We start from the raw sequence: 23,422 nt of genomic DNA on the forward strand, positions 1-23,422 counted from the left end.
AAGTATAGACTTATTAAATAGTTATTGTAATTGTGTTATCTTCTTGTTGTATATTGTGTATTTAAAGATTTATAGTAACAAGAAAAATTAAAAAGAATTGAGATATATATGTATGTGTACGAATTAAAAATGATTTATTTACGTGTGAGCCTTTCATTCATCAAACGGGACGAGCATTCAACATGCCGTGTAACCCCACACCAGTGGCGCGAGGTGTAACGAGTAATGTCCAATTTACAATTCACGCGTGTCGGTAATGTGATTTATCCAACCCTTTGTGACTCGGCTGCCAGGGATACCAACCGTACAAGAATCCTCGTACAAGTACGGGATTTTTGGCCTTCATTACGAGGACATTTTCAGCCTCTTTCAAATTCGTAGGAGTTTTTGTCCATACGAAATAGGTCAAAATACGGCGATGTACGAGGTTAGACAGCCAGGATACAATATTTTATCGGAAAATATTTAATTTTTTGATATGAGGCTAAATAAAGAGAAGGCGTACACAGAAAATGTGGCACAGCACCGACAGGCCCAACCTTCTTGTTGCATGCCGCAGCACCACGGTTATGTACCTGTGTACGTCATCAAGGAACAGACACTATATCGTCGACTATATCCACACCAAAATAAATCTGACATTGAGCGTGAGCTTCAAACTATTCGTGGCTGATTGCCGTCATCAGTGCAGTGACCATAAAAACAATTTGAATTTACATTTTATTATTATTTCTTATGTATATTTGTCTATAAGGTATTTATAAAGTGGGCCATGTAGCCTGAATTAAATAAAATATTCAAAGGTTGGCAACCCTGTCGGGTATAGAACTGAACGCTACAATTGGATAAATTACTAGGGTCAAAGTATGCAAAATTCATGCTATTCTTTCACTTCTCACTATAAATCGTTGACGTGCACTTGTTCTTATTTGCCCAATATTATTGAATTTTAATAAGTAGGCGACAACCACAGATAACATAATATTACATACTACAACTATAGCAACTCTTAGATCCGATCAATCTATATTTACACTTACTGGTAGCTACGATAATTATAATATTTAGGGCAATAAAGAATATTTCTATATCTCAATAATTTGCAAATAGTTGACCGATATGAAATAAGGAAAGCGCTCAAATTTTAATTAAGAATTCAATGTTTTTTAGAGTTTGAAGGTTAACAGAATGGTATTATGTCATTGTTAAAAATTAAAGTTTTGTTTTAGTCTATAGATAATTTGTTTACTCATGAAATAATGATTTAGTCTATTAATACCGCTCAGGCCACGTTTATTTCGAGTTTTCCTTTATTGCATCTGTGTATTTGTGGATTGTTCCCATAGTTACCTTTTACGATATCCTAAAATAGTAGCGAGCCATTGTATTATTACTCCGTTACATATTTCGATATTTGTTAGTTGATAAAGTTATACTTAGTGGATAGTGTTAATATTTATAGTGATTTCTGTATTTTATATAACGAAACTGGCTAGTATGCTGAGAGATCTATTTATATTTTATTTATAGGACAATAATAAAGTGGTTATTTGAAATTAAAATCTTCGTGAAGTTGAATACCCTTTTCACTCTGAGTAGGGTAATATTGTAATTTAATTATAACAATAGCAATGATATATACATAATATTGCAGAAAAAGGATGACATGGCACCGATGCAGCGATGTGGAGTCTTTTTTAACATTACTGTTTCAAAATTTCAATTATAAATATTTCAAGATTATTTTTCGTATTTTTTTTGGAAAAAAAAATTTATAACTAGGTACTAGGAATTTAATAAACTTAGTATAATTTCATCTTTCGCATTAATTGAACAGTAAATTAACGTACACGGCTAAAATATGTTAGTGCAAGGTGTAACATAACATAAACTTTAAAAACAATTTATCTTTAAAAAATATTTAAATACCATAGCTAAAAAGTCATCATCGTATTGGATAATTTCTACTTATTGGATATATCTATGTACGTACAATAAATTTTAATTTACATTCAGCAAACAAAAAGCATAGCATTAAGCTAAACGATTCATGGAAGTTTATATCGAAAATTATATGTAAAATAGACTTTTGACCCGACTTCTGCGCAAAAGTAACGATAGGAATTCGATTTAGTCCCTCCGTGCCCAACGTCCTTCCTGAATGTAAATCGAGGGTAAATTCTTGTCCCACTAAATTTTCTCCCAATGTTTTAAATTGTAAAAATTGGAACTGTCTCATCGTCCAACGAATTTCAATTCGAAAATAGCTGAACTGGAGCAGTTTTATCACACAGTTGCAATTACTTGAAAAATATAAAAAGTTACGAATATAAATAAATAATACTATTACCTTTTACTAATAAAGAAATATAAATATTATTGAAAATTCCTATGTTAAATAGAATTTTATAATTTCATGTGCAAAATGGTACTCATGTTTGTATATGCAAAGATCGATACACTTTAGATTATGTTATATATTCCATGCAAATTAATGGGGCACACAGATTAATTATCCCCTTAACCCTTGATGATTGCCTTCCCATGTAATTTGTGGATATCTAATGACATAGAGGCTCTCTGTAATATTATAGACTTCAACCTTCATCATCTTATAAATGAGAGGTTCAGATTGGAGGTATTTAACCGTAATTAACCAACAACCAATTGACAGAGTAGGAGGATAGAGGGAGGGAGTGAGAAGGAATGTTTTTGTTAATGTACAAAATCATTTTTTATCGTATATAAATAAAGACATGTAACACAAATCAAAAAATTATTTCCTTACGATAATCTTACTAAATTTCCTGTGGGTGTAACCACGAACACAGTTAGTTAACAATATATGTATGTATATCAATAAATATTTCAATAGACTTTATTTCTAACTAAGTTAAATACTGTAATTATTACAGCAGTTATATACTATTATAAGATTTAACATTTTTATGGTTAGCGGTTAGTAATAAAACAGAGAAGAGAAATTGACAAATATTACATTTTTTTTATAGTTTTCATTTGGTCGGTGGCCGCGGTCGTGTAATAGCGTTCTTTGTCGCGGAATTAGCAATCAGCCAGTGGCGCGCACAGGCCGCCTGAAAAAAATAGGCCTCCGAGCCACCGAGGTTTTCTTAATTGCCACGCGGACAAGCTTTACAGCAGCCCTTGCCACACAAATTACTATTATTTATTTAACGAGTCTACTGAATGAAAAAATAAAATATGGTGTACCATTTCTAGAAAAAAGAACCATCCGCGTACAAGAGTCAAATTAGAAGCTATTAAAGAATGAAACTCACTTAGAAAAATTTAAACAAGCTCTCCCGAATCCTTTTAACCGCCACATCTCGTTATAAAAGACGTAAAACTTAACATTCCCTTCAACAAAAAATGAAGACGGTCGAACTTTTCCACTTTGCCGACGTCAAAATGAACTTCGTTTAAGGACGAATTGTATTTGCAACTTGTTAATTCCAGTCTCTGACGTTGCTTAAGTAAGTCTTTCATTAGTGTCCGTCACGCGCGCTGAATTATAAATTAGTGAATTTTAAAGATCGGAAAAATATGAAGACACCGCAATTCAAGTCTCGATGGCAACCCTTCTAGTGGTTCCCTTCTGAATACCAATGATCTATTTGGAGTATATTTTATAATTTTTTCTATACAACTATGTAATTTTCATTGTGACTACATTACAGTATGAATAATTTTTAGAGCAACATTCTATTTGGATTTGTTTGTCTGATATTATTTTCGGAAATTTACTATTATAAATCTTATGTTCTACTAGTTCACGTCTACTAGTCTACAAGTCCTAATATTATATAAATATGAAATATAATATTATTATATATAGTAGCAATAATGACAACATCATTTTCTTAACCTGTTTAAGAAAATCATGTTTTCCTAGAAATCTTTAAATAACAATCTTGTGTGATGAGTCAAAAAGTAAGAAAAAGTATTTTAAGACGGCAAATGCTAATACTTCTAGTAGATTGAACTCAAACTTTCTACGAACAAACAATAGCTAGACTATAATTATAAAACAAATTTATAAACTGTAAATATTATAGTACAAGTGGAAGGAAATATATTATTTTAATATTTTTTTATTTTCTCTCGACTCGATACATTTTATACGAGTAGTTATCACAACAGTTTCTGCAAAAAGGGGAAAAAAGCACAACACGTGAAACTTTGGGGTTGCGGTTCCGAAAAGAACCTAACCTCCGTCTGTCTGTCACTAATGTCACGACGAAGGGGGTAGTGTCAGGACAATGAAAAACACTTCCAGCCTACCGTGCGTGAATGCAAAATAGGGTAAGCCGTTACGAACATACCGACTATGCGCTCACATTTTTATTACCATGTAAAGATTTTATAGAGGCCCACACTTGTTTATATTTTATCGAGGGCTACACTTGTTTATTAAATAAAAAAGTTGCGCACAAAGCACTTTGTGACGAGGAACAAAGACATACCGTACAAAAAATATCATTGACCCGAACGAGATGGAATGGAGATATTATTGTATTAATATCTACATTGTAGGTACCCATGCTGAAAAAATAGAAAGCTTTTTATTGCTATATGTAATATAACTTTGTGACTGTCTCTATATACTACAGTATTTGCATTTTATCAACACTAACTCGTAAGTTCGTCGTAACTAATATGTAATTGCAACACAAAATATATGTATTTTGTTTTTATTTTTTCATTTGTTTCTAACGGAAGACAATAACTCAATATTTTTTATATTTATATTTAACTAACTATTATATGTGACATTGTCTTAAAAAGAATAGAATAGAATAGAAAATCATTTATTCAAATAAACTTACATTGAAGCACTTTTGAATAGTCATAACATTTTTTTTTTTTTAATCTACCGCTCATTCGGAATGCTGTCTCATCACAAGAAGAACAAGCAAGAAACTTGTGTGTTGCTCTTTTAAATAATTTATTCTTACTTACAATTTAAGTTTAAGTGTGTGAATACAAACCACCGATTAGCACTAATTCAATTAAATACTCAAAAAGAAAAAAATATTGAATACATAACCAACTGGTTAAACAATTAATAAGAGGAAATCAGTCATAGTGATTAGAGCAGACCAGTCCCTACAAGCAGCACCCGTTCACGAGTATGACGGATGAGCCAGCCATCACTGCGCTCGACCATATTTTAGGGAGCCCAATGACCCGGCCCACCACGCCGCCACAAGCCTGGACATTTTAGTGAGCATGACTACTCAAAACACCAGACCACGTCATAGCTACTCACAATTGCCATCTGATGTTTATAGTATTCACATTTCACATAAGAATGCATGCGGCAATTAATACAAAACCCGCTGCTTTCATATTTCTAAAATAATTGAATCAAGAAAGCAATGAGATAAACAAATTATAACGTTGTATGCTAATAAACTAATTATTTACTTGATATGTTGTCTTCTATGAATTCGTCTATCCTGTAATAGGCTTTCTTAAAAAAATTTGATCTCCTATGTCACCTCCTTACAAATTATTTTACAAATAAAGTACCACCGTCATCTGCTTATAAATTTTAGCGTTAGGCTAGATTGTTTTGTCGCCACTTATTCCAAATTTGTTGAAAAGTACAGTAATGTAATACACTTTTAATACCTAATCGCTACGCTGTTTAGTCTTTACAAAGTGACAAACAGACAGACTATCGTATTAATAAAATTAGTACAGATAAGTTAATACCGAACAAAGAAAAAAGTTGGAGTCATGTCGTATCGATAACTAAAGCGATTGATGGAAATTCGTGGAAAATGGTAAGAGCTCCGACAAGAAACCGGCTTAAATTATTAAGGAATAAAGTTAAATACAATATATAAAGAAACCAACTATGATTCGCGATCAAATTAATTAATAACGGACCGAACACAAGTAAACTCCTTCAAAACAAATCATCAAAATCGATTAAATTTAAAACGATATTGCTATATATATATAAGGTTAAGGAATTGTGAACGCTCCTGAAGACGAACAATAATATTAAAATGTACTAAAACACGGAACGTTTTATAAATAACTGTTGGATATTATTCAAAACTGATTTCGATAATTTCTTGAACTTTGAAACATATCATTAAATTAACTTATCAGAACCTTTCTTTATCCTAAATACTGTGACTTAGCTATTTGCATGATAATTTGGGTTTTAATTATTTAAAAAAAGTAATATCTAGTCGGTATAGCCCTATAGTATTAAATGTAAATACTACAAATGTTAATATGTATGATTTTTTATACAACAGTGAAAATTTAATAACAATAGAGAAAGATATGTCCTGTATTAACGTTATTAAATCCGGTACTACTATTGAGCAAGGGTTCCGGCGTCCCAACAGTAGATTGCCTCATCTGTAATTACTCCGATTGATCCACAGCTTTCAGGCGAATTAATTACTCCGAAGACGGAGGATGGTAGAAATGTAACATAAATGAATATTTTTGAAAAAACGTTCAAATGTCCAGAACTGGATACATGGCATATAGTTTTTTTTATACCACTATGGTGGCAAACAAGCAGAGGTCCCATTTGATGGTAAATGGTCATAATAGTCTATGAATACTTGTGTTTCAATGGGTGTGTTCTTATATTAAGATTAATAAGTAAATTCTAAGAAAGTTCCTATTCCTATAAGATACGGGAACTAAATTTTTACGCAAGGGCAAGTCGCCAGAAAAATCGCTAACAATATAATAATAATAATTCTTTTTGTCCGATGGGATCGATAGAACTTTAATAAGAGATACCTAAAAGTAAAATTATACAGTTAAAATCTTATTATATTGTAATAACGGAACTTATTTTTTGCGACCTAGTTATTATACTTGTACTATCTTTAAACAAACAATTTGGGACATATATATATTATAGAATAGTGTAACGGAAAAAAAGTCGGATTGAGAATATAATCTTTTTTGGAGTTGGTTGACAAAATCTTGGCAACAATACTTGGTATAGTGAATTTGAAGACGTAATAAGCATCGTATAGAGGCGAAGTGTACACCAGCGAGAGAGGGGTGACGGCGGTGAGTGTTTGCTTTGCACCCATCGACGTCCGATGGGATAATGGCGCCGTTCGCTGTCACCGAGAACTGAGATTTCGTTTCGATTTAACTTAATGAATTCAGTATGTACGTGATCGGTATTTCTATCTGAATTTAGTGAGATTGAAGCACCTTTTAGTGGATACACATATATCTGAATAATATACTAAGATGTTTCAATTATATTCGGACACAAAATAACTATATCTAATGAATACAATACTTATTGTATATGGTATTTACTTATAATATATATATATACGATAGTGGATAAGGAACCAAAGCCTAGTGTAAATTTTGCATTAAATTAAGAAAAATCAATCCAACATTTAAGTTAGTTTAGCTTTACACATTTTGTCGGTTTAATCAAACCTAGAATGGAACATAGGTTTCTTATTATTTACTTAAGTAGTTATTATAACATTTCTATAATATTTGTATAACAGACTCTAAAGATTTTTTATAATAATTTAAAAGTACAAAGATTCTTTTAACAGTTAGAAATTCTATATTTTTAGTGTTTTATATACAATTATGTAATATGTTTAAGTAAGTATACTTTTAAATAAATCAGTAACAATTAACGAGTATTCATTATGTGTAACTACTTCATTACATAATGCATTTTTCGAAGCCGGTGCGATACCAACGTATGTATTATGTTGATTCATTTTATGGAATCCGTTTTTATAGTGGCATGATCTACAAATTGGAACCTTCTTCAAAGGTGAAATAAATAAAGACCGCACAAAGATTTTGATATCGAACACAACAAAACACGAGGGAATATATACCAATTTTCACCTCAAAGGCACCGATCTATGAAGAAGGAACCGACAATCGAAAAGCTATCGCAAGGTAAATATTATTTTGAAATAGCTTTGAACACTGGACGGGTTTAAAGTCACGTACTAGCCAATGATTTCAATTTCTCGCAAAGAGTTCTACGACTTGTTTAAGATGGTACTCCATAGAGCATGAAGTGCTAGTTATATGACGAGAATAACTAATGTCTTCTCGCTTAATACCTACATATAAATAAAAGATATTGGTATAAAAGTAAAGAAATGTATAAAATCTGATTACAGATTAGAGACCGGCGGCCGACACAAGTATAAAAGTAGTTTACATAATTTCAGTACCTTCATAAAACAAATAATCGATAACATTACACTTAACTTCTGTTTAAACGTTTTAAAGTTTTCACAGATGTATAGCTAAAGTTTAATTTCGGGCGAGTCACTAGTAAATAATATACCTAATAGTTAATATTTCTGAACGACAATCGAAACCATCCAACATGGTCCTGAAAGCCATTTGAGGAAAGTATAAAAAGATTATGTTTGTAGTGAACGTTACAAAAATAACTGTAGAGTTATTACTATATGAGGGGCGACACACAGTTTGAGATTGTAGTTTATTGAAATATATCAACTTACTTTTTAATTGGAATTATATTAATATAAAGTTTATAAAATCTTGAGCTGTAATTTACCTCTATATGACGTATTAGATTTACAGTTGAAGTTATTATTGCAATCAAACTTACATAATTGACTAAAAAATAATAGACCAAAACTTATATTAACTCTCCAGAGCAAAATGCTGTTACCAGATAGATATCATTTTAAGGACAGAGTTTTCTCACAATCTTCCGAGTTGCGTGTCTTAGGGGAATGCAACGGGGTTATATTAAATCCCACATCTCGTGTTCTGAACACCCGCGCAGTCTTTAAAATGTTCCACCACCGCTCATTGATATTGGAATTGTTTAGATAACTGGTGGGAACAGTTTTTATACATTAATGTGCTACATAAAATATGTAATTATACTTTTAAACGTAAATACTAAAAATTATAATTAACAAGCTGTTGGCCGCGACTTAATCTGCCTTTATATATATTAAATATGAAATATAAACATATTATTGTCTATTATTTTTATGAACAAGTAGTTTTTAAATCTAAGAACATTATAATGTAATAAGTAAGAATTTCTTTTAAATGGAAGAAGATTCAATATGTTGAATAAAATAGAGAAACTTTCTTGTTGAAATAAAAAGCTGTGAGTGAGACAGCTGTGGATAACGGATTGGTTCTCAAACTATTCGAGGCGGCCCTGTAAGTTTCATATTTGAACTAACATCGAGGCCCGGCGTTGGCTGCGTTGCATTACAAAATGTTCAAAGAGTTATAAAGTTCGAAACTTATATAAAAGTAGTTAGTGTAGTAGTAAGTAATCGATCGAATAAATGAATATTATGTATATTTGAGACGTTTAGAAATTCTGTAATAGTAATGTTATATTATGTTATCTGTGGTACTACTTTATATATGTTAGGAAAAATGTCTCACATACTTAGTGACTCAATCTTATTTATAATAGAATTTCATATATTGTTGCGTACCTTGATAGAGGCGGAATACTTTATAGTAATTTCAGTATAAACACGGATTCAACTCTTAGGACATAAAATCTTTTATATCCTCAACTCTTCGAGGTTCCGAGAATTAACACCCGTTCAGACAGATAAACCGTGAACGGATCGTTTAAATGCCGCTCAGGACAGTAAATTATTACTCTCAACGCCGCTGTTTTGTCCGCAATTTGTTACAAGTTCATCCTACGAAAATCATCGCCCAGACCTTCTAAGTATCAAGATGTAAGTATATTAAAAGGTTAAAAATGTTATTATTATTGAGGTCTTTAGAAATAAATAAACAAAAATCACATATAATTTTATTCTTTCCAGTGTTACAAAATGAATATTTATTTTTATAACTGTTTCATTTTAAATATCTATTTTATTTTTTAAGGTGCTGTTAAACTTAAACAACGGTGTAACAAAAAATTGTAGTTGTCCTGGAAATAATTTATCATTACTACAATACTTATTTTAGAAGTTTAGATAATAAGAAACTAATACAGATATAACAGATCGTCTAAAAGGTCTAATCCCCTGATTATGTTAATATGACTCTACTTGTCCGAAGTTTGAGTGTTTTTACGGACACACGCCTAAGAAAAGACATTAAAAGTAAAAAGTATGCAAAATAAAGATATAGTAACTCGCCCAGTAGTAGTATTATTTACTTGTTGGAAATAGGTTTAAGAACATTAGGAACTTGATATATTTCAATGTCTGTTTTCTTAGCCTATTCTGATATTTAAAAAAATGTACTGGTGTAATTATTACTAATGAACTCGCTTTGATGCTGTTATATTCCCGCTTCATCAGCATCTACGTCAACAAAAAATTTCAAACAATTTTAATTACAAATTTGTAGACTTGGCACTTTTGAAAGGACGAATCAGTATTTTTTATTATAAATTATGCAAATCTTAATTAACTGGAAGAAAAATTCTCAATAAAATATAGGTTAAATTTATGTAGTATGCACAATGCACATATTATGTAGCCTATATTACAGTTGTATAATAATGTATTAGACAAAAATGCGTATTATTTTATAACATGTTTTAAATAAAAATTGTCTGTGGTTTTGTATAATATTTTATTGATGGGATAGATATTCATTACAATTAAAAATATTCGAGAATAATACTGGAATATTTTTTCAAAATGCACTTTACATAGTATTGAGTATCTACTCAATACTAGACTACTACTGGTACAGACGGTCTACATTAAATTGTAAGTATACGTCGACACATTAGTGAGATTGAATCCTCTTTGGTAAGTTTAGAATTGCAAAATAGTGCGTCCTCTTTCCAATGCTGTTTCATTCGGAAGAAAATAATATATATTTTCTTTTTCAATCTAAATTGAATTTAGGGTACCTCGTTGCGACGAAACTATATAACTTTAGATCTCTTTATCTCAAAAGTTTTAATATATTTTGTAAATAAAATAAATGTAAGATATATTTAAAATACTGCATTAAACTTAATTAATGCTCACGGTAGGTACATATCCTCTTTTAGTAAATTGATATCAGACAACTATTTTAGTCTCTGAGGATTAGATATGACTTCAGTCTATACCTATGACTAAATATGATGTAATCATTACCTACTATATACAGTAGATATTATATATGTAAAGCAAAATATTATGTGAAAGACAATATTTCATCAAAATTTTTATACGTGGATACAAATATATATTAGATGTAATACTGTATATTGCTTGTGATAAGTATAAATATTTCCATTGTGAGTGGACAAGAAATTAATTGGGTACCTATGTATAAAAACATTGACTCGAATTACAGCAGAAGACTTTAAGATAGAATGATATATATGAAGATACTCATATTTTATAGTAAGATACAGAAAACGAAGTCGATGCGCTTTCATTTGTTTCCCTCGGGGAAGATAATCAAACTGGAAGAGGAGCGACGTCAGCGAAAACTAATTTGATCTAAAGTTGGCGGTTCCACGGCCAAGCTATTTGCCTTAGTAGTTACCATCCTTAATACAATGTACATAATATCCCGCCATTGTTTGAAACTTCGATAATAAGGCTGGATATGTCTTAGAATAACTTCAGCCGAGGTGTGCTTATGAAAGATGTATTTGGTAAGTACGGTATGAGTCAACCGCCCGTGGCGAGAAGTTACGAACTTCAATTGTGGCACCTACATATATTACCTACTCGTACACTCGGATTGGCCGTTCTTTGAAATATGGCAAGATGTCATGTGCGTGACGAGACAACCATGCTAATTATATTTTACACTAGCTATATCCCTAGGCTTTGGTCGCGTAATTTAGTTACAAAAAGTATCAAATTTATACATATCTTACAAATCCATGTTTGAACCCTATTCAAACAGTTCTGATATATATCTATATATATATCTACTTATATCTGCTTAAGAATCGATTTTGTTTTGAGGAAAGTAAACTCCAGAACCACTGCACCTATTTGAGAAATTCTTTCACAGTTTGAAAGGAACATTATTCCAGAGTAACTTAGACTATGTATTATGTTAATATATACAAAACTCACAAAGTTATAAGAACCCAGCCGAAACATAGGCGAGCCTCTCTGTGTATTATGAAATTATTAATAGCACCGTATGTAGGTACTCACATAGCATATAATAATGTCGAAATATATTTATGTATAACTAATACAGCAGATGTTATCCTGTCCGTCCTGTTAATATACTATGGGGTCTAATTGTATTTAGAAACCAAACAGAATCTAGTCACAAGCTGAGCAAAGCTTGTGTTATGAATACTAGACAACTAACATAAAAACTTAAATATATATTTTTTGTAAATACATACATTATAAATATATAATACACCTTGACCGATACAAATAATCATACCTATAAATACAAATATTTGCACCGTGCGAGGAATCGAAGCTGCTACCATCGGAAGTAAAGCGATGTGTTGAACAGAAAGACCTGTTTAAGAGAGGTTATAATTACCTTCTTCGGCTTCCCATTCTTTCGAAGTAGCTTGGCGCAGCATAGTCCTCTTGTGTCAGGCAACGGCGCCGGCGGACGTCGGGACCAACACAAGCGTTGTGGACTTGCCGCCGCCGCCGCCTCGCTCCGACCCTCCTCCTTATCTTCACACATCACCGTTCCCCAGCCCTCTTATCCTATGCTACCCACGAAAAATCACAACCTACAAGATATCGATGCTTTATGAGAACCTCTGGCATTGTTTTCGCCTATAAAACTACGTCCACTGCTCGATAAAGCTATCGGGAAAATGTATTATAGAGAATGGCGTCGATTTGGTAAAACATGTGTTCATTTACTTTCTGAGTGTGAGGTACAATTTCAAATAAATAAAAGCTTCAAAAGTGGGTAAGTTCGATATTTTGTACTATTTGGTCATATAAGAAAAAATATATAAAATTTATGCTATTACTATCATAAAATCGCACAACGTCCGATTCAGCATCTGAAACAAAGAAAATAGTGTTTTTTTTAATTTCACATATTTAGGACGTTTTTCATTTGTATTTATGGATAGAGTCATATTTAGGTACGTTTTTCAAAAACGGTTTATTTGTCATTTATACTTAGTGCAACTTTTTCACTGTCCGCCGGTGAACCATTTTGTTTCCGTAAGTGAGTATTGTTTTTTGCTTGAAATATTGCGATTTTTGTCTTAAATGAGAGACTCATTCCTTTGTAATATATTTATATTTTGAAATCATGCTTTATACCAACAGTACATTTTATGTAATATAAGCCGTGTTTAATCTTTTGGTGATGACGATTACGTAATATTGCTCAGTTCTGGTTAAATTTTATGTTGATGGTTACGAATGTCGGGTAAGTGTGCGCATGCGAATACTTACCCCGCTCCGCTTTGGCTTTGTATTTATGATGCAATTTGTTATTTCAGAGTTTAATTATACATAAAAAATGCCGATTATAAAAGAAATGCCGGATAGAAGTGTTGTCACAGAGGAACAGCTAGAAGCTGTTAAAAGATTAAGATAGCAAACGACAGTGTGGCACCCGCAATAATGAGTGTACCTTCGTCTGAATAACTGTCATCCATCCAAGAAATAAAGTTGGCCTTAGGCATTTCTTGGATGAATGACTGTGATTCAAAATTGAAAAAAATATTGATTGGTCCTTATAAAATTGGAAAAACAAAAAACAAGAGGAAGAATAAATTGCCAAAAAAGAAGATACGACTTGATCTGAAAATAAATAAAATGATGAGCAGGAATTATTTTGCCCACTGTGTGGAGAAAAATACATATTTCCACCGAATGAAGACTGGATCCAATACAGCATCATATATACATATTTTTTGATATAAATTATATTGTAGTTACATGTTGCGTAGTTGTAGTGTGCGCATTTAAACAGTTTTGATTTTGTTGATTTCCAAAGAATTTGTGTAAATGATAATTATTTATATTGCGTTTAAGTTGTTGATTATTAAATATTTTATATAATAAACCTTGTTTTGTTCCAGTTAACTTCAAATATTTTATTATATGATACTTCAAACCTTAAGTGCGCACACTTGCCCCACGTGACTCTATGTTTTTATTATGGTTTCACAAAATTCAAAGATTACTAGTGAAATAAATAGTTGAAAAAAATATTTTGGAAGCGTCCGAGGAAAGTAAGTACATATATACATATTTTTTGATATAAATTATATTTAGTACTAGTTGTACCCGCGACTTCGTCCGCGTGGAATTTATCTTTCTTCTACTAAAATAAAATAAATTTTCTAAAATAAAAGTAGCCAAAGTTACTCCTTATTACATCAGCTACCTGCCAAAAAAGTCCCCTTAAAATCGGTCTAGCCATTTCAGATATTAGCCGGAACAAACAGACAGACAGACAGACAAAAATTGTAAAAATGTTATTTTGGTGTATGTAGCGTATACATGCAATAAAAAACGGTTATTTCATATAAACGGTTATAACATATTACAAACATGTGTATGTTTGTAATATGTTATAACGTTGTAAAATGTTGTTTCCAATTTTATTTATATCATAGATATAAATGAAATTAGATAAGGTATAGATAAGGTAAATACAAATAAGAACTGTGTATAGATAAGATAAAAACAAATACGCACAATAGATTTTAAATAGTTTTTAATACCTTATAACATTATATTGGAGTTCAAAAGAGATTGACAGCCAAAATGAGCGTTACTTTGTGAACAATGAGTAACTTCGTAACTTTGCGATCGCATCCAACTGAGTAATGACGCCCTACTCAAAACGAACTTAGCCTAATTTCCATGTAATTTGTGTTTGCAAGGATTTGACGAATCGTGAAGTAAAAATGTTACTTGTAGACCGCACCCTGATGAATATTAAACAAAACAACGACTAATGAATGCGCGAACTTACTCGACATAATTACATCAAACTCATTGAATTTTTGTCGAACTCCTTGACTAGAGTCACTCGTTAAATATTCTTGTCAAGTATTTTATGGAGTAGGAAGTGTGAGGAGAGGGGAACATAATCAGTAATCGATGGATTAGTCATTTAAAATTTTGTTTAGCAAAAAATAACTTCAATCATGATGTAAAATTATAATGAATCAATCAAATGAATATAAGTATAAAATCTGAACCAATAATTTTCTTTATCCAAACTACTAATATACAATAAAATACAGTTAAATTAAGTATCCACTTTATTAGATTATGCCTTCAAATGAATATTTTAGTAGTTATTTATGTGCCTTTTCAACTGTGTTGATTTTGCCTGACATAATCGTAGAAAATTGATAACATTATTATGTTTTAAATTATAACTTGGAAATATATAACTAACTGTATATAAATATTATAATTCAATATGATTTGAAATAACTTTATCAAATCTTTATAACGCCCTAAGGAACCGCCTGATGGTAAGTGATAACGGTCTCCTATACCTATATATGGACAGTACTACGAACATAAACCTATCATATAACTCATGCGTTGTAATTCAAGAGGACTAAGATGCTTCTATCCTGTAATTTCATTGCCTTATTGCCGTCTTCCAAAAATCCTATTCAAAAGCCAAAATAAAGGCAGGTGAACAGATGTCAGCTCTTAATTTGTATAAAGTACCCGTAGTTCGCATAGCAATTTTGGATTCATTCCAACAGCTAATATCCCATTCTGTTTGTCTTTCGAAGCAATAAAATGACTTTTATGCAAATCATACGAATTCTATACATTTTTGATGAGCCGCTCCCCGACGCATTGCCTCGTTTAATTAATACATTTTTCGTCCAAACTTTCATAATTTTTGTTCAAATGATGGATCTCTTATTTTAATATTTGTAGTAGAAATATCCTGAATAAAGATATGTAAGGTAACGTTTGTTTTTCATTAATTTCATCAGTTAGTTAATAAATTCTTTTTAATTTACCCCCGTAATTCCAGTATGAAAACTATCATGTCTTCTACCTTACAGTTATCCACAGGTTGGCACTTCATTCCTACTTTATAATAATTATTATAAAATTGTATTTTTTTTAATTAAGTCATTTAGTGTCACAGTATACATAATCAAGATACTAATGTTATTTTATCCTGCTGTTTTCCCTATGTGAATTTAGACATAGATATGTATACAAAATATCTAAACTTCATAATAATATTTAACTTTTACCTATATAATATTAGCCAAATTACTACGTAGTTACTAATTATAAAAAGCGTTTTAAAAGCTGCTTTACATTTCCAAAGATAACACACAGACTAACAAAATTTCTCAAATTTCTCCGCCGTGTCTTCTATTAATGAATGAGCGAATTTTGTATGAAATGAATATTTACTGCTTGAAATATTAGGTGTTTTCAAATAATTATTTTATTTCACGCATTTTGTCACTTCAGACATGTAATAGACGAATAATTGTCAATTTTAGATATTCTTATAATATAATTATTATATGAACTTTTTATACTTGCCAATATCGAGAGTCCAAATTATTTATAAAATAAGCATATTAATTATTTTAATTTTGTAAATTCTCCTACATACTATGGAAAGATTTACTTATGTATTAAGCATCTATGTAAGTTTTTTAACTTATTTCGGTTTAAGATTATCTCACTTGGGTAACATAATAAATATTTTAATCGCCATAGCGCGACAGTTTGAGCTGCATAATGACGTTGTAATATATATTAACAACAATTTGTCTGATTGTCTTAAGATTTATTTATCTTGTGGAAATACGTTGTTTACATTTGAAATTCAGGATGTAACCTTACAAATTGGGAAATTTCATAGAAATATATACAAGACAAAGTCAATATGGTGAGATTTCACAACTTGTTCCGAACGAGCGGTAGATTAAAAAAATGTAATGACTATTCAAAAATGTTATATTCTATTCTATTCTATTCTATTCTACATATACGTTTATTAGGGAAGTAAACTCTGGAACCACTAATGTAAACTTCTGTCATTATTATTATGTGGTGTTATAAAACGGTATACAAATACAATTTTTTATTAAAGTAAATTTTATCACGACTGATATCTAAGACTAAATATATTAAATTAGAAATAGAAGAAGAGCTCTACACTTCTGAGATTCTTCATTATGAGCAGCGTGTAGTCGACAAGCAGCTTGTTACCTATTAGGTTTTTCATTTATATGCTTATCACGCAGTTGGCTGAACTTACATGACGCTATCGCACACACGACTGCTCAAACGAGATACTCCATGGTTTAAACAACTTTATAAATTTTACTCTCATTACATACTGATAAACCCTCAGTATATGAAAGACAAAGAAAACTTTGCCGACATGAAACCCCAGAGATTTTTTCGTTTTACCAGAAATGAATGGAATTCTCATTTATAGAGTGAGTAAACTGCTTTATAAAATCAAGTGCCTTTTAGACTAAAGGGATATGCTTGTCGGGCGTTTCAACTGAGAAAATGTGGAGTGGGAGGGTAAAAAGTGAAGTATGTGATTTAATATGCATAATACCGACATTGCTACGTAAACACTTTACAAAATAACATCATATTGCTATATAGTTAATTATTATGATTATTTCTAGATTTAATAAGATTCTTTTCAAAATTAGATCTACTTTTGTCAGGAACAGAGTAAACTCCAAAATCACTACAATGATTAGAAAAATTCTTTTACTATTTGAAGCATTGTTACCAGCTCTGCCGAAGCGGGATAGTGATAAGAAAGAAAAAAAAGTTGGTTGAGCAGTCAATATACTTGGTCGATCATTAGTATATGTTTTGATATTTGTTTACTCTTATTAGTTTTTATTGTTAGCTATGTTGTAGCTGGCGTACTGTTCGCATACGTAAATAAAAAATGAATAACTGCTATATCACTCTAAATGTTAAAATTTACTATTGTAGAGTCTAATTAGAACTATTTTACTAGATCATCAATTAACATAGCACAAATACATTAGTGCAAAAAAAGAAAATCATAATAATCCCGATCGATCCAACTAGAAAAGAAGACCAAAAATCTCCTTTTTATATCCGCACCCAGAAGCGGGACAATAAATATAAATAATTATGTACCGAGGAAATATTACAATTATTATTTAACATTATAATAATATAATTATCTACCTATTACAAATATTTAAATTTTATATAGACATGTTCTATGGAATAAGGGTGACTTAGAAATGTTTTATACTTATTTTTAATTTACTTAAACTGCTAAAACAAATAAGTAATATTAATAATAAAATTACAATTAAATAGCATACAAAAGTACCTACATCTATGTACAATTTTATGTAAATGATATCAATTAAACTGCAATCAGGAATATAATAGCATAAATCCATGGTTTGGCTGAAATCTAGTTAATCACATATAAACTGGAACACAAAAATAAAAATAATGAAAACAAGAATATACCTTACTATCTTATATTACTAAATAATGAGACAAACCTGCATTCATCGCCTAAGAAATACTCTGAAGTATTGTACACCGGAATAGATAAGTAAAAATAGAAAAGTTCAGAGAAAGTTTTTCGTAGCACGGCTACGGCTACGCGGGAATGTAAGAGTTGACGCTACAGGCGCGACGGCCGCTACCTCTCTGAGTCGGCAACGAACTGACGCGCGCCTTATATTCAGGGTTCGACCATCGCCCACCCTTTCCCAAATACCCCTTCCTTCATATATAAATATTCACATAGTAATTCACGAACAGAACCGCCACGAAAAGCATTCTGAAACTAGTATCGACAAGCATGACATAAACAAAAAATAAGACAAACGATGCATTAGGTTATTTGGTGTTTACAAATGCCCGCTAAGGTATAACTAATGTATTAAAAATATATATAGGTAATAAATATATGCTTAAATAACATACAGTTGATGACTGAATTATAATTTAATTGTTAATACTGCCATAATCAATATAGTATGTATGTTATTGGATAGGTAGGTAGTTGTAATAAATTTTCTATGATATTACATTTTATTGTACTTTAACTATTAATAACTTAAAAATATTTTTCTAGAATGAAGAGAATATAACTAACACAAGCCAACTTTTTTTAGCTTCGCCTGCGATTAGAAACTTTAAATTTTTTTTATTTCGGGGGCGCACTGCTTGTCCTGTCCTTTGCTCCCTAAGAATCTATAATTAATAACCAAACTCAGCTTTACAATATTAAAATAGATAAGGAAATCGTCTCTATGTGATAACGAACAATGTAAGTATGATGCCCTATAAGGTCCTAATTAATACTATGTGAAGGAAATGTTCCAAATTTTTGCCTTAAGGCACATTTTGTCTACTCCTTCAGACTTAAATTCTAATCTATGTGCTTATTTTGATTCTCTCTTATTTATGACGGTATGCAAACCCGTGGCTTTAACTTTATATACGAATAATTAAACACCCATATTTTATACGGTAGACATGTAGATCATGCCTCGTATAAGTCTTTGTAAACGTGAGTACCTCAAACTCGCCTATTTCAGCCGCCAAGCACCAAGCTTTGTAAGCTGTGATTTTCACTTATAAAGTGGAGATATCTAAGGCTGATAAATTACAGGATATGAAGACAGGAATAAGATCTTAGTCCTTTGGAATGGCAACGCATGATAATGTGATATCCGTGGTGATATTCTTACATACAGGCGATGCGGTTACCGCTTTCCATTAGGTAGGTTGTTGGGTTCTTTGCTTTTCAAATTACTATACTATACTATAAAATATATAGACTAGACATATTTTATAGTGGATAAAACAAAGTAAAAAACGAGACGATTTTCGTAGCGTCATATTTGTTTAACTTTGCCACTGTTTTGAGTATGGTATGGCAAAATCTAATTTGGACATTATCGAGTCTTTTCTATGTAAGATTGTATGTTATGTGCAGTGTTAGCCGATCATAAACAGATTCGAATACCATCTTCAATTCATGAGACTTATTTCACAATGATCTAAGTTCAGTGACGAGCTACTTGCTAAGTATGCTTTTTCTCGAGTCACATATATTTTTTATCTCTCATGACTCGCCCAACAGTCGTTGTCTAGCAGAACAATAACAGCTACATGGTTGCCTGTCGGTATATCAGTATCTAATTAATTCCGCAAAAAAGACTTTGGAAAGAAATGATAGGAAAGAATGTATGGTCTACAAAGAAACTCATAAAAACTGTTTATTTTTTGTTATATTTATTAATATACACAAAAAATACGGTTTATAAAAGGTTTGAACTTTATGAATGATAATCTTTCCTTGCAAATTTTCTAAAAGTAAATAGAGCCCTTATATTACCTTCGTAAAGAGCCGGTAATATGACAAATTATTGCAGTTTTTAAATATGAAAAATTTTATGAGTCTCATAAAAAGCTGTTAGGAACCTTTACAATTTTTAAAAAATTAAATTATTTCTTTGTTCGTAAATAACTGATAAGAGCTTAACCGCAGATTGTATTCATGTACCACATATATTCCACATATAGAAAAGTATATTGCTCTTAATTTAATAGTTTGACGTACTGATTTATTTTACCGCATATAACAATAAAATATCCATAAAATGTTTAACCAAAATTAATAATGACCTCAAATACAAAAATAGAAGTTATCAGGACCACATCTACAACAGAAATTTGGAAAAGATTAGTAGATATAATATTAGTTTCACAGCCTCGGTGGTACAGCGATTTAGCACACGACCTTACTTCCGATGGTCTCAGGTTCCATTCTTCGCATGCAAACATTTATGAGTATGATAGTTTGTATTGGTCTTGGTATTTTTTATATATAGTACAAAAATATGCATTTGAGTATTTATATTAGTTGTCTTGTACCCATAACACAAGCTCAGGACTAGATGAAACTATGTGGACTATTGGATAGCCCACATAGTGTCATCTAGTCACTAGTCAAGGTTATTATTATTACTTTATATTTGAGAGCATTGTGGTTTAGTAAGGCGGCTTAGACCGAAAGGTCGTGATTTCAAATTTATCCGACAGCAATAAGCTTTTGTGAGTAATATATGTATATAACAATTGAAACTTATTTATATTTCAGATGACACTCTAACGTGGTGATGATCTGTCATGGAAACACCTATAAGAAAGAAAGAAAGAAAAATATTTTATTCAATGCTTTTCAACAATGTAAAAAAATTACAATACAATATAAAAACAAACAAAAAAAGATCAAATAAAATGTACGTATAATTAAACTTAAATGTAGATAATTAAAAATTAACATAAAAAAACATAAAAGAATATTTTTTTACATCCATATATTCACTGAAATGGCTCCACTCAGCTTTAATGTGTGTCCTATTTGAACATACAGCTGGTTTTCAGTGGCACCAAAACGAGGAAAAAAATATATATATATAAAAGGGTGAGACAGAGAGGTCACTATTTAAAATATTAATGATAATAATTAAAACAAAATTACAACTAATAAATACAAACCAATTACATATACAAGAAATAATAAAATAACATGAATAAATATAAACATTAAACATATATATACTACTTTGCCGTAAGATTTTTAAGTTAAATAGTACATAGATAAAACTTGAATAGTTTTTTAAGGTGAATAATGATTAATAATCAAACTAATCCAGAAGGCGGCGGTAAATTCGCCCGACTATGTCGGAATAAAACATTAATGAAATGTGGTCATGTCAAGTTTTTGACTACGACAGTCGCGACAGTTGACAAACCTCTGAACTCTGAATTCCTCATCTAGGATAACCATCGTGAGGGTACATTCGTATATTTATATTATCTATTGCTTCGGGTAGTTATATTTAATAAAATAAACTCCTTCCACTATGCATAAAATGAATTAATGTAATACGTAGTATGGAATTGAACCAAGGTTAAAATCTATATTCTGAATTCTGAAGAATATGAATATGTCATAAACAATAATCAACTAAAACTAATAAAACGACAAACTCTAACTTCTAAAATAAATATACACAGGGAACAAAATATTCATTTCACTGTCATTCAATCAATCAAAAGGGAAATAATGATCTTGTGAGCCTGTTTGTACATATAGACGAAAACCGAAATAATTACAATTTTTAAGAATAGTATTTTTAAGTTTAGTAACTATGAACTAGTAAAGAAAGTAAAAGACTAGTTTAATTAAAGTTCTGATACTTCTGTTTTTTATATGATTTTCAACAAAGTTGCAAAATTACTTTTAAGATACTTTATTATATTATACTGATTTTCGCAGTTTCTTATTAGTATACAGAAAGAACAAATAGTAACAAAAAAATTAAAGATGGATTTAAATGATCGTTACCTACAACACGACAACATGAACAACAATTATCAGATTAAAAAAATATTTGTTTTGACAGTTTTTTTAAATAAGCATTAGTTTTTTAATTATTCGGTCTATATCTATAAATAGTATGTATATACCCGCACAATAAACTGTTTGTACAAATTCCTATATGAATGTTTTGTAGATAAATATAATATTACAAAAACAAAAGAGCGTGAACGTGAACTCACCTTAAGCTCTGTCACTTGTATCACATGATGCTTTTAATTATGAAATTAAGAATTATTTTGTATTCGTTCTCAATACACAAATACACAAAATATAAACAATAAGTAAATATAATTTAATTCACAATTACTAGTTTGTTTACATGTATCTGTACAGTATAAGAAATAATATCATGTTGTGCTTGGGCGGGCTCGTAGCGCCGACTAGCGGCGGCCGCGTGAAGCAGTCGCTAGGGCGGCGGCGTCTGGGGTCGCAAGGGTGCCCTGTCCTCTCTTCTCTCGCTCTCTCTCCCGTGTACTACACCTTAATTGACAGAATTCTCCAAAGCGTTACGCGAAAACGACACTTTTATCAATGACATACGAGATATAATATTGCAACGTGCGTAGAGGGTACGTCGTATCTGTCGCCCCACGGAAGCCTGCCCGTAGTGGCCTTGAGTGGGCCCTGATGTTTTCATCCCGTGTGCGTAATAAAGCGTTTAGAAAGGGGACAAGTGACTTTAGCTGAAGGATTTATAGAGAAATCTCTAGAATTAATTCGACTCGATTGTGGCTCTATTGCTTTTTAAGGGGTGACAAGTTTCAAGTCAGATTAAGAGTATTATAGCCATTTGCATAACAGTGATAAAAGGTACTTATAATTGATGTGAATATAGAAAGTAACTGATAGGGTGTCCAAATTTTCTCGAGGGGCATGAGTAAATATATAATATATTTATAAATTATTCTTTGACAACAAGTATAATACGTGTCTGAATGTCTTATTTGATTAAATGATATTGTCTTTTACTCTATGTACGTATATTTATATATATTTTATGTATAATACATTGAACTTTTCAATAGATGTATTGAAAAACAAA

General features: G+C 31.0%; 1 protein-coding gene across 1 annotated transcript in view; it reads right to left on the reverse strand.

Moving 5' to 3' along the window:
• LOC131847128 (uncharacterized) overlaps window positions 1–22,668 on the reverse strand; it is a 39,913-nt gene extending 17,245 nt beyond the window's left edge. The window contains exons 1-2 of the mRNA XM_059196594.1: window positions 22,560–22,668; window positions 12,505–12,988 (exon numbers count right to left, since the gene is read on the reverse strand). Coding sequence (XP_059052577.1) covers window positions 12,505–12,657 — 153 coding nt within the window. The 5' untranslated portion in view covers window positions 12,658–12,988; window positions 22,560–22,668. The remainder of the gene's footprint in view (window positions 1–12,504; window positions 12,989–22,559) is intronic.
• Window positions 22,669–23,422: the final 754 nt, after the last annotated feature.

Source organism: Achroia grisella, unplaced genomic scaffold (assembly GCF_030625045.1).
Source record: "Achroia grisella isolate CSIRO2021 unplaced genomic scaffold, CSIRO_AGI_Agris_v1 utg516, whole genome shotgun sequence".
NCBI classification, from domain to species: domain Eukaryota; kingdom Metazoa; phylum Arthropoda; class Insecta; order Lepidoptera; family Pyralidae; genus Achroia; species Achroia grisella.